Genomic DNA, 15,004 nt, shown 5'->3' on the forward strand with positions numbered 1-15,004 from the left:
TTTACTAAGTCAGTCATGAGTCATAATGAATTTACCCACTACTTGGTTTTTAAAACTACAAATTATACACATTTGATGAAATCCTAATAAAAGTGACAGATGACAGATGTGTAAATCAATGCCATTGTGTTGTGTTTGTTTCTGTACTCACGTCGTCTTCCTGCCTCAGGCTCGGTCACTGGTCCTCAGGGCGAGATGTCGTTTCAGTCCTTGATTCTGAACTGAGACAACTGCTGTAGCAGTTTTTAAGCACAGTCTATTTTGTCTGCTGTCCTCTCTCCTTCCCTCTCTCGCTGCTTTTTTGAACCTTGTCCTATTGGCTGACACGCCAAACCCTCAGGTGTCCAACCCCAGTTCACCTTTGACCACTTAAAAATATACTGTACATTGGCAGTGATTTCGATTTCCAACCCCTGCAACACCACTCAAATATGTTCCTTTCTTATTGATACTTATCTTGATACGAAAAAAGGACTGTTAATTTTAAATTAATAACACAACTTTTCTGTCACGTTATTTTTGTGACATGCAAAGAATTTTTTTTTTTACAGCATCACAAGTTAGATTGTAAAGCAATCGCTCCCCACAGGATTGTAAGCTTACACAACTCCAGACCAGAGCACTAAGAAAAGCTTTAGCAATAATGAATTGAAGAAGACATCTTGTGTGCTGCAGTTAAAAGTTTTTAAATGGATATAATTTGCATATTTATAGATCCCGAGGGGATAGATGTACTTCCTACCTTCCTGGAAATTAAACATAAAGTATGAAACTAGTCATAGACACTATAGAGTTCAGGTTGATATCATTTGTGCTCCATGAAACCAAACAAATATTGTGTTGTGCAATCGCATAGTTTACAGTCCCAGTTTTTTAACCCTGAGCCAATAATTGCAACAAACATTCCGTCCCTGTTTTACAATCGTACATCAAGTTGTGAAATATTAAAAACATTAGGAGAATTTGGTGGGTTTTAGTGTTCTTACTTCACACAAACAACATAAACCTATACGGACTGTGCATGCATTATTTAACAACAACAAAAAACATCTACTTTGCACAATGAGGATATTCTCAGTAAAACAATGTGTGCTTTTATTTTGAAATCCATGTTTTTCCTTTATGTTCTGCTATGATATTATTATTATTATGTTGTGTGCTCTGAATTATCGTAAGGAGGAGGAGGAGGGAATAAATCAGCCACAAGTGAGACGGTGAGATTCAGTACAGCATTAATATAGATGCCTTTGTTTTTACTGTGCACTCAACTTAACCATGAGTCAAGGTGACATTTTGAAGTGCAGCATTTTTTTTAATTTACTTTTTTCCTGCTGCTGATTAGTTTTGTCCTGAGATGACACCGAGATAAATCACACGTGTTACAGCTGATTTTTTACAGCTGCTTTTATATCAGCGGGGAAAGTTTCTGTCAGCGTAGATATGCTTTTCTATACAGAAGCAGAAAAATAAAAGGCTAAAAAGAGATTTAAGACGGTGTAGTAATGATATGTACACAGTTTCATCTTTATTGAAAGTTCCCTATAACAGCACTGTTTCTCAGCAGCTACAGGAGAGAACTGCATGCACTAGATCACGCACTGGAAACCGACCAACATACGTACATACAAACACAGACATGGTGCCGCTGTCGTTTTTAAACCACTCAGTCATTCTCGTCATATAGTTCTACTTCCTGTATACGTAGGGTACAGCGTCACAGGTCACTGACCTCGTCATATATATATATATCTTTTTTTTTTTTCTTAGATTGGTTACAATTACCGAAAGACAAACAGTCAACAGAAATATGGGAAAATAAAATCCACACTCGAGTCGTTCAAACATTTACAGCTCAGTGTACAACCATAATGCATGTGAGGAGAAAAGCTGCAAAGACGGAAACAAAATAAACGCATTTACATTCAAGTCATTGTTTCTATGCATTATTTAAACACAGTAAATACAGTCTTCTACTGTTCAGATACTTTTCTTTTCTTTTTTTTACCCTCTTGGAAATTAGACCGCTGCAATACTCGGAGAAAAAGAAACGAAGCAGAACAAAAGGAGGAAAAGTGTTCAGAAAGAAATAATATGATAAAGTGCACAACGTATTTTTAATAAACCTCCGTATAACAGAACACAGAGTACTGCATCAACTCCACCCTGTACTTCAACATCGAACACACAGATCAACACGAAGTCACTTTAACAAACGAAGGGGAAGGGAGAAACCATTTTAGAAAACTAAATTTTAAATGATCATATTTACTAATAGATAATATTTCATATAAAATATAGAAACAAATAATTTCCATGATACTGCATCTGATTTAATCTTTTGCTTCAATTCACCACAACATCCTGGATTCATGGTGATATGGAATAAAACTGTATAAAATATACTTTCGGAGCATAGTATGAAATGTTACATACACTATAAAGTGCAGCGGGGTGAATTATACTTTACCCCTCTTTCAGGTAAATGTGCACAATCTTAACTTCATCAAGTTTATCATATGTTTTTCTTTCATCCATATTGTTGAATTTAGGCTACACATCTTGGTCCCCTGATATATATATATATATATATATTATATAACTATATCTTCCCTTTTGTGCTTCTTCCCTGTATTTAGTAGATGTCAAGTAAATATTTAGACGTCATTTGCTAGTTGTTATCTAGTGCTTCAACTGGTCTGTACAAAAGGGTTTCTGGTAGATTTGTGACTAATGGCCCTTTTCCACTATGGTCCCAGCTCGTCTCAACTCGACACGGCACGGTTTAGGTTGCTTTTCCACGACAAAAAAATAGTACCTACTCAATGTGGGCCGAGTCATCACTGCACGGCTGCATGAAACTGCGGTGACTTGGTTTTCGTCAATGCGTTTTCAGTGTAACTGAATCATTAGAATCAGTTAATTAAAACTATTTGTTCAGTACGTCCTCCATGATCGGAGTACAGAAAACAAGACTCCTCTGTTAAATATAGATTTTAGACATTTTCAGGTAATTCAGAGTTCCTACACATTTTCCATTTCAAAATTCCATACTTTTCCAGACTCAAATTCCCAGACTTCTCTGAGAATTGACGTCTGACGTCTCGTCCTGTGACGGTACTCGCGTATAGTACCTATACTATGCGTACAGGTGGTACCAGGTTACTATGGTAGTGGTAAACGCAACTTAACCGTGGCGAGCCGGTGGAAAAACACGCCAATAGACAGATAGACTCACACACACACACACACACACAAAAACCTCATCCCTTCATTGTCACTTCTTCATTATCTCATCGTGACTAGTCGATCAGGAGGTTGACAGAGAGAGTGTGTCAGCTCTAATACTGCACTAATATAACTGTGGTTTGGGGTCAATGGTCACTTCACTGGTGGGTGAGGTGCTACACCCGAGTGTGTGTGTGTGTGTGTGTGTCAGTGTCAAAGCTGAATTACCTGCTGATAACCTACAATAACCCTCGTTGTCCAACAAAAGCTCATGACTCATTATGGATCATCTTTAAATGATTCACTCTAATCAGGGGCTTTGGTTTCAGTCTGAGGCGGCTCACGAGGAGCTGCGTAATAACTCAACCCCCCCCCCCCCCCAACTAATTAATTTTCATTCATTGACAGCAGCAGAACAATAAAAGATCCGACATCCTTACAATACGACACACAAACACATTTACACACCTGAACAAACACAAATGCTCCACATTAACTGCTAAAGTAAATAAATAAATAACGATAAATCATTTGTTTTTCTTTCAAACTAGCAGTATAAAAATAGTTGCTACACGTACCCTTTTTTATTTTATTTTTTTTAACTGCCATGCTTTTGCTTGAAATTACCCTTCAGGCAGTTTTTAGCGATAATCTGAGAGTTGCTTTACAACCATTCATTTCTCTTACAAATGTTCTTTTTGTTCACTTGTTCAGATACTTTTCTTTCCATATGATTTCAAACAAATGTACAACATGCTGTAGCAACTGGCCTTGACCTTTGGATGTTTCAGAATTTCATTTTTGAGCAATGAATCCAATTCAGAAAAGGTCCTGATGAGGAAAAGTGTGAAATGGTATGAGGTTTGTTTTTGTTGTTTACACGTGTCCAGAGACTGTTATCACACAGAGATGGACCACATCCTTACACTGAACAGCATGTTTCCTCATGACAGTCCCATATAGCCACATATGCTCACCCTGTGAAAGCTCACTTAAGTTTGCATCCTTACCCTCACAAAGGCTATATTTACTCCAGTTTGAGTAATGTTTGCTGCCATCCAAATACTTTCCTTCTTTTTTTTTTTTTTTTAAGGAAACAATAAATTCTTGGCCTGCTATTAAATATTTATGTCCTCAGTACAAACACACAGGCTTGTGGCCGAGAGCCACAGACAGGTTTGCAGTCAAATGATATAACAGAATGACCTTTAAAGGGAGTAAGTCTGTCTGTCTGTGTCTTAGCAGGACTACTCAAAAACTACTGAACTGTTCCCAAAGAAATGTTGTGCAGGGCCTGGCTTAAGGAAAATCTAATGACCCAATACATTTTGAATTTGAATTCAATTAAGTGGGTGGATACAGGATTTCTTTTCTTTTTCCTTTAACACTGCAGGATATGGCATTTTTACTATGTGCTCTTTCCAGTTGTGTTTGCTTTTATAATGGAATGAGCTGACAATATCAAACATGCAGAATATTGTTCATTCTTTAAAGAAACATGACTAGGTTTCTGACTCGTTTGCACTGGTGTTTCGACTGAAATGTTTGATTTACTATCTTGTTCCCTTTTTCTCATGTATTTTTCCAAGAAAATCTGAAGACCAACATCAACATGCACAGTCAAACATATAAATATTAATAAAGGGAGGCTAAAGTCCACACTATTCATGTTTAACACACGCTGATCCATACTTGGGTTGAATAATTATAGTAATGATCAATTTCTGTTTTAATGTACTAGTTTGGTGTCCGCTCTGAAAACAGCACTCATAGCACCGTCTCTTCCCCACCTTTCAATAATTTGCCATTTCTTTGTAGTCCAGGTGATGTAGTGGAGGGTGCAGCAGCGATATGGGTGTGAGCTGCCAGGTTTTTTTGCAATGCAGTGCTTGCCAGGGAGCAAACCAAGAGAGCAAAAGGGGGAGATGAGAGAGACAGAGGTGTGTTTTTTATAGGTGCAGGTGAGGATGGTACAGGAGGGAGAGGAGTGGATTAGCTGCATGCAGATTTACACAAGAAGACTTAGAAAAATATCTGCCTGCAGAGAGAAAGAGAAACAGAGACACAGAAACAGAAAGTTAGAAACCAACAGACAAGTCGGATACTTTTGAAAGAAACAGGGGCAGAGAAAAAGTGACAGCAGCAGCCGGTGAGTCATACGAGCATTGCCAGAAGGAACGTGTCTCAAGTCATTTTATTTCTGGTGTCTACACTGGGAGTTAGCCGTGTTTGGGAAGTGCACGGAGCACTCCGGGTCCAAATTTAGATTTCATAAAAATTTTAAATTCAGCAGCGGCACTGTGCAAAACTCATATTTGCACTGCAGAAAAACTGTATGACGACTCTTGGAGCTTAAAAGGCTCGTTGTCACATTTGGAGGTTTTATATTTAGCCTAGATTTTTTTAGATTTTAGCCACCCCAATCTGATACAGAAGCAAATATCCCTTCTTTCTGGGTATTTTTGTAAAGGAAAAATTGAGTGTAAGTGTTCATCCTGGCTGCAGGCAGGTTTACAGCTGCAAACTACCAGATCATCAGAGAGCCAAAACCCAGACAGCCTCTGAAGTCGTAATAATGTTTCATTGTTCACGGCCGGCTCCTGACTCAGTATATCCACCTTAACCTGTAAACATAGCCCTTTTTTCTGTTCGCTAAAAGACTGAAGACAATGAACACAAATAATGCAAATGTCCACTTCTTCAGTTCAGTTCTGCACATGATGTTGTGCTATCAAACATGCAAGCTACAAATGCCATGCGTCTCAGGAGCGTATCCACATTTACTGTATGTGAGATCTGATAGTTAGCATGTAAGCAGTGCTTTTGACAAACCATGAAAGGAGTGACGACGGCACATTTTCAAGAGAGAAAAAGTGTAGTTTCATAGCCGTCTTTGCAGAACAGTTTTTCAGCACTATTGAGAGTAGATTTAGTGCACTCGTTTGTGAGCTGCCTGTGAAATTGTCTTATTGAATCATTCCCAGAGTGTGCTCGCATATGAAGCTTATAAATCACAAACTTGTTAAGAGGGAGGGAGTGTTTTCTCTGTGTCCGGTGCCTTCTTACCTGCTCAGGACTATTAGCTGGCTGAGGCGTCCAGCTGCAGGCTGTACAGTTTAGCTGGGTCCTGATTGTCGCAGACGTCAGTTCTGGGCACAGAATTCACATTCAGAGACATGCTACAAGGATAGCAGGGGGCCACAGCAGCAGAATCAGCATCATCACCAGCAGCAGCAGGAGCAGCAGTAGCAACGGCAGCAACAAGGGGGCAGTGACGTAGCAGGAAGACACAGCAGTGTGGAAGGAAAAGCAGTGACAGTACACAGATCAGTGCATGTAGGATGAAAGTGCCATACTCTACCATATTATTTACATATAACTGACAATCAAAAGTCACACTTCTATCAGTTATTTATGCATGGCATTGACAATGAATTTACAGCCAACTGATATACACATCTAGGACCAAACCAATGTTTGGTTGCCCTCATTGCACCCCTCTGTTCATGTTCTCAGCAAAAAAGTCAGTGCTTCAACATGCAACGGGCACCACGAGGGAATTAAGTTTCCCTGAGGACACAAGAATGTCTCTTCTGGCAGCCTGAGCCTCTGTGTGAGACATACTAAAAAAAAAAAGGTGTATTTTGCAGTGTTTCTGCTTTAACAGCACTGTGGTGAGCAGGTGACAAGTATGATATCAGTGCTCCAAAATACATGACAGTAAATGGGCAAACATAAATAACATGCTTACATCACATTGTATTGGATAAATATGTGTCTGCAGGACAGCCATTTGACCTGTGAATACAGCAGATTGTACCCTTTCAGATTTCCCCCCATTTGACTGAAGCAAGAGGTTATTGGGTGTAAGTGTAGTTTTTTCGTTGGGAGGGAATTCTTGAAGGTTGCTTTGACCTGAGCGCTTTGCTGGACTCGGCCAATCTCGCTTAATAAACACAGAGAGGGGCCAACAATTTCACAGAGAGGTACTCATGCACGGTCATGCACACGCAACAACATGCACACGCAGCTGTACCGGGGACTATAATGAGAACAGAGAAGCTGGGATAATGCCATCACTTCACTATACCTTTACAGGGAAAATAGGCTGCTGCGTTTATGTTTAAAATGTTGCAGGAAAACTTTCAAAGACGATAATAAATCATGGCATTCAGCTGTAACACGTTGAAAACCCTAAATAAAGTAGCTCCTATAAAAATCCTACACATGGTGCACTATGGAGGTTTGAGCCCGACACCGATATAACAACATGAAAGCCTGCGTCCAGACAGCAACAAAAAGCAGCAAGTGTTTTTTGCAGGTTTCATAACTTTTGCACCATTCTTACCTGTTGTCATTGATGTCAGTGGTGTTTCCTGTGAACAGAAAGAGGCAGGCAGGTGCACAGTGAGGGGGGGGTTGGTGGTGTGTGTGCATTCATGGATAGAAAAGTGGGTTTGCTACACACACACACACACACACTAATACACAAACACACACATACCTGTGGCCTTAAATTAAACAGCCAAAAGCAAAAATGTAAATTCATCAAATTGGAACAAGCAGCTGCATAATGTGTCCCGAAGTTGTCACAGATGAAAACTCCTCGTACAGTAATTACATTTCATGTAAAAACAACCAATATAATAGTATAATATAATAGTAGAGTATACAAATATTTGTATACTCGTATATTTGTATATATAAGTGAATATAGCATATTTCACGTCTGAGCTGTGCAGACAGATTTTGTTGCAAGAGGTTTCTTAGGAGGGAAATTGAAACATGGGTCATTTTAAAATGCCTGAACAAGCAAAACCCACTTCCCCACTTCTAAGATGTAGATTGTCTCATTTGTACAACTTCTACTACACTTAATAATAATAGAAAAAGTAACTCGAGCACTAAGAGCTCCCTGCATCCTTGCAAAACACAACCCTCTGCTGATCTGCTTCACTATTGATCAGACTGTTACGACCACAGTGAGCAGAACAGCACTTGGTTCTGCTTGCAGTGCCTGGCTCTTGGTTTACAGAACAATTTGTGGAAAGCTTCATAAGGTTAATTGAATTTAATGAATTGAAAGTGTTTTGTTGCTGCATTCTGACAATCCTCAGAGGCTGCGTTCTCACTCAACTCTCAGGGATTCATTCACAAATGACTTTTAAAGTGACACAGCATATTGACAAACAGACACGTCAATAAGGTTGGATTGTTAATAAATCTACGACCAATGAAATCCACCTGTATGCATGTATTCAGTGCTATGTAGACGTAAATCAGTTTTGTTCTTTCCTGTAAGCTTTTACTGAAATTGTTCTTTCTGCGGATCCTCTGCCTCCATCTCGTCCTATCCCTTGTGTCTTCTTCTGTTACACCAACTGTCTTCATGTCCTCCATCATCCAACATGCATTCACCTTCTCTGTGGACTTCCTCCTCTCCTCTTGCCTGCCAGCTACATCTTCAACATCCTTTGTCAAATACCATCCCTCCTCTGTGACCAAACCATCTCAGCCTTGTCTCTCTCTCTTACTTGGATTTCCAAACCGTTCAACCTCAGCTGTCCCTCAAATATGCTAATGTCTAATCCTGTCTACCCTGGTTGCTCCCAATGTAAATCTCAGCATCCATCCAGCTCCGCCTCCTATCTGTCAGACAGTTGCTCTGTCTCCAAGCCATACATTATAGCAGCTCTCACTACCGTCTTGTAGGCCTTCTTTTTCACTTTTGCTGCTATCCTTCTGTCACACATCACCCCTGACACTCGTCTCCGCCCACTCTTGCCTGCCTGCACTCACTTCTCATTTAAATACATCCACTTTCACAATTTCATTCCTCTTCTCTCCAGGCTCTCTCTCACCTGTCCCTGCTCTCACTACAGATCACCTAGATATCAATCCCATCTTTCATCAGCTCCTCAAAATACTTCTCCCATCTTCTCAACACACTATGTTAGAACATCTCTATCTCTATATCTAGTCAATTGATACATGTCCTTCTCTCCTTCCTTCCTGCTTACTTTCATCTCCCTGGCTGTCCCACTTTGTCCATCCTCTTCCTTTGGTTACTATCGTGTACTTCCTCATTCCACCACCAAGCTTCCTAGTCTTCTTTCCTCTGTCCAGAAGATACACCACCCACCTCATTGGCTGTATCCCTCACCACTTTTCCCCAGTAATTCCAGTCATATTGTAACTTCTTTGTCTTCACTACCAGATCAGAACCTGAACTTTGCACAACCGTTTTCCCCTTTTCAAGTTTCCACCATTTAATATGTGGCTCTGCCTTCACTCGTTTGCTCTGCTTAGTTTCCAAAGCATAGCCATGCTCTCGGCTGGCATCACGTTGCAGTCTCTTATCTCCCTCAGATTGCATCTTCTGCATAGTATCCCCCATGCTTGCTTCCTGAAATACATATTTCACAAAATCCATGACCATCTGTCCTTCCACATTAATCTCCTTAACCTCAGACCTACCCAACACTCACTAACACTTCATCCATCTTACTCCAGAACTCCTCTTCCTTTTTCTGACATAATAATAATGATACAATAAAATTACAAGTATTTACAAATATCATTTGGAAGTATTTCCTGTAAAACTGCCATTATTGAGATTTAAGCCAAAAGCCAGCTATCAGTATTCTCACCAAAAACCTCACCTTTTGTTTCCATCAACATCTTCATGATTTGTATTTAAGGGATCACTAAACAGGATTGATAATCTGTGATATTTGATGTGTAATAAAAGGCCGGTAATGTCACACAAAACTGATGCATTGGCTCTGAGACAGCATCTGACTTTTATCGATATTTCCTGGAGAATCAAAGAGATGTGGCGCTGTTACACAAGTCTACGACTGTCACCATTGGGTCAGAGGCTGAGTTGGGCACTTTGCCTGTCTGGTTCTCTATCTGTCTGGCTGAGTAATGACACTGCAAGCCTCATCTATCTTCGCCACAGTGAGCTACTGATGAGAACAGACACACACATACACACAAGACATGACGATGCACAAAAGCCTCGAGCTGCAGCATCCAACAGAAAGGAGCATTTTTCTTGGTGAATATCTACACTCAATCGCTTGTGCTACCACTAATCTAGGGACGTTTTTTTTATCCAAATCCTCTTCTTCATTCACTGGTGGTTCAGAATCACAGTCAGTGTATCTAATCCGAGCTTATTATTCAAAGATGAAAGCCAGAAGTAAAGAAGACAAATAAAAACAACAGCAGGCTGTTATCGTGGCAGAAGGGCAATTACCGTGAACTCATTTAACAACCAACAATATAAAAACATTCAAACATTATGGCTGGTTTGACAGCCTGATGGAAATCACTGGAATAGCCATAAAATATGTAAAAAAAAAAAATCACTCTTGCTGATTGTAATAGTGATATTTCTCATTATTTGAACAGACTTTATCTGCGCAGAGCTCACCATTTTCTGAATCAAGCATCTCTGCAGTGCTGTTGTCTGCTTGGCTCGCTGGTTCAGCTGGAGGTCTGCAAACAGCAACAAGCAAACAAATAACCGGTGTAAGCGTAGCTGCAGCTTTTCACTTTCAAAAGCTTCACCTGTGTTTATTCAGCGACCTAAAATAGAAACGGACGGTTAAAAACATTCACTCGACCACAAAATAATAAAGTCAAAAACAGATCAATAGCAGGATACTCGTGTATATGCGTAAATAATATACGAGACTTAATAATAAATAATAAAACCAAATCAAACAAATATGGCCAAAGGTCCATCCATCCATCATCTACCACTTTATCCTCCACCAGAGGGTTGTGATCATCTCAGCTGACAAGAGGGCGATGCCAAAGGTCAAATTATTAAAAACACGGGGGGGGGGGGGGGGGGAGAAAGGGACCTAACAAAGAGCGAGTAAGAGGACAGGTTCAATTTTCTCTTTTCCAGAGCTGTGGAAGCAACAGAAAGAAGTGAACTTCCTTGTGTTAACCGTTAGTGCTCATGCGGCACGGATCTGTGCTCCCATGGTTATTTGCCGAGGGAATAATACACAACACCTGACATGGACATCCTGGGTGTATGTTTGTGTTTGTGTTTATAGGTCACATATTCAGGCTTTAAATTAGATTTTCCTCTCCTTATGTGTTGTTTAGTCAAATTAAGATTCATTTTATGTCACTCATTTTGGTAGTGATATAAAGTAGCAATAATTGTGATATAAAGTAGCAATAATTGTGCAGAAGTCAATTTTTATTTTTATTTTTGTTCATAAAAACGAGCCAAGCGAACTTTGAAGTGTGACGTATTTCCAAATTTCACAAATTCAATCCAATTTTAAACAATTTGAGTACTTTTTGCTCAGGCGTGTTGTTTTTTTGATTAGATTGTCTGGGTTGTGCTGAAAAAAAGTATATAAGACACTCTATATTGCACATTCTTGTTACCACTGTATATTACTGTACATTTTAATACAGTAATGGAAACATTACCAAAGCAGCCAAAATGCACGGTGTTCTAAGGGTTAGACTACTACATAAACAGAACAGTACAAAGTGATCAACCGTGTGTAAATGTGTTTACTTACGTGTTTTTCTGAGCATTGCTGTCGCGCAGGTCATCGTTTTGCGAGACCAGCTGTTTGACGGGGACGTTCTGGTTGGAGTTGTCCTCAGGTAAACGGCTCTCACTCTTTGGCACTGCAGGACTAACAGGAGCAGCTGCTTGTTGTTGGTTGTTGCTGTTGTGGGGAACAGCAGCGGAGAAGGCAACGGGGTGATCGTTGTAGCCCCGGATGAAGAACGGATTGTTGGGGGAGCAGGACGGGTAGTGGCCAGGACGCACTGGCTTGGCTGTAAGTGGTAATAGACGATTGGTTTATTGATTGGGCCACATATCCAGGAAAAGACAAGAACATGTCCGTGTACTGCTTCACACTCTGTGACGGCACAACATGCACCGACAACACTGGGAGTCTATTAATAAACAGCACAGCATCATAATCCGGAAATAAAAATCTCGCAATCTTCTCTAATCGATAGTTAATTTTCTCGCAACAGTACGCGCGTCTCATTTAGCTGAACCACTACATTGCTTTTCTAATCAAATGTATTTCCTTCAATTCAGCTTCTTTATCATGGGAATCACTACATGCACAACCATTCCAGCTGAGAGTTGTAACATTAAAAACTATTTTAACAGAAAACAAATACATTCATTTACTTTCTATCTGTTTTCTAACATAATTATGTGCTCCACAGTGGTGGTGGTGTTTGTGTCGGATTTCATTCCTTTATAAGAAACCAGGCTGGAACACAGAGCTCCATCAGAGAGCTGCCTGCTGACGCAGGTGTGTATGAAATGATGTTGATGTGGAAAGTGGAAGAAAAGAAATCTCAGAGCAGTGAAGGACGGCAAATCCAACTATAAGAATGTTGCCTGCGGGAATCACAACACAGATATGGAAAAGAACGGCTGCTTCACACCAGTGGATTTTTCAATGCCAAACAATTAAGAACTGTGGCGCAGAGAGGATTCACATTTATACACATTTATATTTATATACAGAACACTATCATATCAACATATCAGCTGCCACAACTGGACTGAGGATTAGAAGATGAAAATTAGAGATGGAGATATACTGGTTAGAAATTCCATTCATTTGAGAGCTTTTAAGTTAAAACTATGGTTTATTATCCATAACAAATGTACTTTTATATATAAAATGAATGCCTATTACATTTAAGCCACTGCAAAATGAGTTCACGTAATGCCGATTAAGTCTAGCAGCTATGATTATGACTATGCATTTCTCATAATAGTGGTGTTTTATACTTAAAAAGATAAAGAAGTACCCACACAAATGGATTCTAAAGCTAAAGGAGAAATGCTTCTTAGTAAATGGGAAGTGGAGGAGCAAAGAGTGGCATATTTAATAAAAAGGCGACGTCAGTGTTGGGGTAACTGCTCAGGATTCCTCAGGAGGGGGCTCTGGAGCTTCAACATGATTTTGTTTTAAAAACATTTAGACATAATTAAAAAGGTTGGAGACAGAATGATTATAGCAATAACCGCTTTGTCATAACAAGAGAAAATATATTAATGGATGGATGAAATGGATTAAAGCCTACCTATAGATTAGAGGACGCCTATCATCATTTCATCTGATTATTATCTTCCACTGAGATGACTCGTTTTCAAAGGGTTTAATCTGAGAATGAGGTGTACGCATTACCAATCTGTGCAGCATGGGGCCGGCGGAAGGGATTGTAGGTCCTCATCACGTTCTTGATTCGCTCCACCTCCTGCTGGTAGTGGCAGCGGTCCTTCATGGCTCCCTCTTTCGCCTCCTTCAGTGCACCCTCCAGTGCCTTAACTCGCTCAGCTGTAGACCGAAGACGTTTCTCCAGTTTCGGAAGCTCACAGCGAAGGTCTGCATTGTCGCGTACCAGCTGGGACACACAGAAGAACACATTTACAGTATTTCAAAGGATCGTCTGTGTAATAGTTGACTGGAAAGCTTGGTCAACACAATTCATGAAACGTCCACAAAACTAGATTTTTGCAATGCTGAACATATCAAGTTTCTTGTTTTATGTGGAAATGGCAAACAGAACTTTAAATACAGAGAGTTTTGTGATCATGCAGCAACTGGAGGGTTTAGTAAATTACTGAACAGGGAAAACTGATGTTCAAAAAATGTAAAAGGTCCACCTGAGGCGAGACATTATTCACTTATTGTTGAGTGACTGAAATGGAGGCAACACTTCCAGGTAAATAAGTTTTGTTAACCTTATGCCTTTACATTGAGACTGCGCTGATTTATGACCTCGTCTTTCATCTTCCATCCCCACAGTATCAGCGTGTGGTGGACAGGAGTCTCCCAGCAACCACTTACAGGATTGTGTTTTTTTTTTTTTTTTGCCTGACAAACTGCTGCATTGCAGCTCTCAACAATTTTTCAGCTCGAGTAAATTTGTATGGCTGGAGAACTTTTAGCACATTAACACTTCACTCGACGACTCTAGTGCATTCAGTGATATTAAAAAAGGATGCGCAGATTATATTCATGTCTAATCCTTTCAGGCACACGATTGCTTCAGAGATTGAGTGGTTGTCAGTTACAGAGAGGGTAAATACCCAGAGTGCTCGGGCACATCTGCATGAGGATGAATTCATTTGTGTTTATCAAATCTGAGTTGCAGTTTTATGATTTGTGGCTGCAGCTCCCTGAAGGCAGCGCCTTCTTCTTGGTTTATCACCTCTCGGTGCTCTGTAGTCAATTCAATCAGACTTTCATGTGAAGTTATTTGAGTGAAATCACTCTTGGTGTAAATATTACTTGTACTGACAAACGACATGCTCCCTTTTAGTTTGACTCACTCTTTGTCTCTTCCCTGTATTGTAAAAATTGAGAACATACCCTATTAATTATGTTTACCATGCAGACCGGTGTGTCACATGTAACCTGGGTAGAGCGCAGAGGTTTTTCTGTGCTTAGAGATGACGTGTTATCTTGCCTCTTGTAGTAACTGTACACTACCGTTCAAAAGTTTGGGGTCACCTATACCATTTTTCCAAGTTGTTCATTAAAAGTCACACTTTTATATATCAAAAGAGTTGCAAAATGAATAGAAAATATAGTCAAGACATTGAAGAGATTAGAAATAATTAATTTTATTCAAAATAATCATTTTGCCCTTTCGTCAAAGAACCGGCAAAACTGTTTTCAGCTGTGCTAACATCATTGCACAAGGGTTTTCAAGGGTTTTCTACTCATCCAATAGCCTTCTAATGCGATTA

General features: G+C 39.8%; 1 protein-coding gene across 1 annotated transcript in view; it reads right to left on the reverse strand.

Annotated features, from left to right (window-relative positions):
• Positions 1–6,304: 6,304 nt before the first annotated feature.
• Positions 6,305–15,004, reverse strand: part of kif5ab (kinesin family member 5A, b) — a gene marked incomplete at both ends in the record, with an annotated part of 54,659 nt that continues 45,959 nt past the window's right edge. The window contains 5 exons of the mRNA XM_083892205.1: positions 6,305–6,404; positions 7,574–7,601; positions 10,667–10,731; positions 11,787–12,051; positions 13,437–13,653. Of these exons, the coding sequence (XP_083748331.1) occupies positions 6,305–6,404; positions 7,574–7,601; positions 10,667–10,731; positions 11,787–12,051; positions 13,437–13,653 (675 nt within the window). The remainder of the gene's footprint in view (positions 6,405–7,573; positions 7,602–10,666; positions 10,732–11,786; positions 12,052–13,436; positions 13,654–15,004) is intronic.

Source organism: Microchirus variegatus (assembly GCF_963457635.1).
Source record: "Microchirus variegatus genome assembly, chromosome: 7".
NCBI lineage: Eukaryota > Metazoa > Chordata > Actinopteri > Pleuronectiformes > Soleidae > Microchirus > Microchirus variegatus.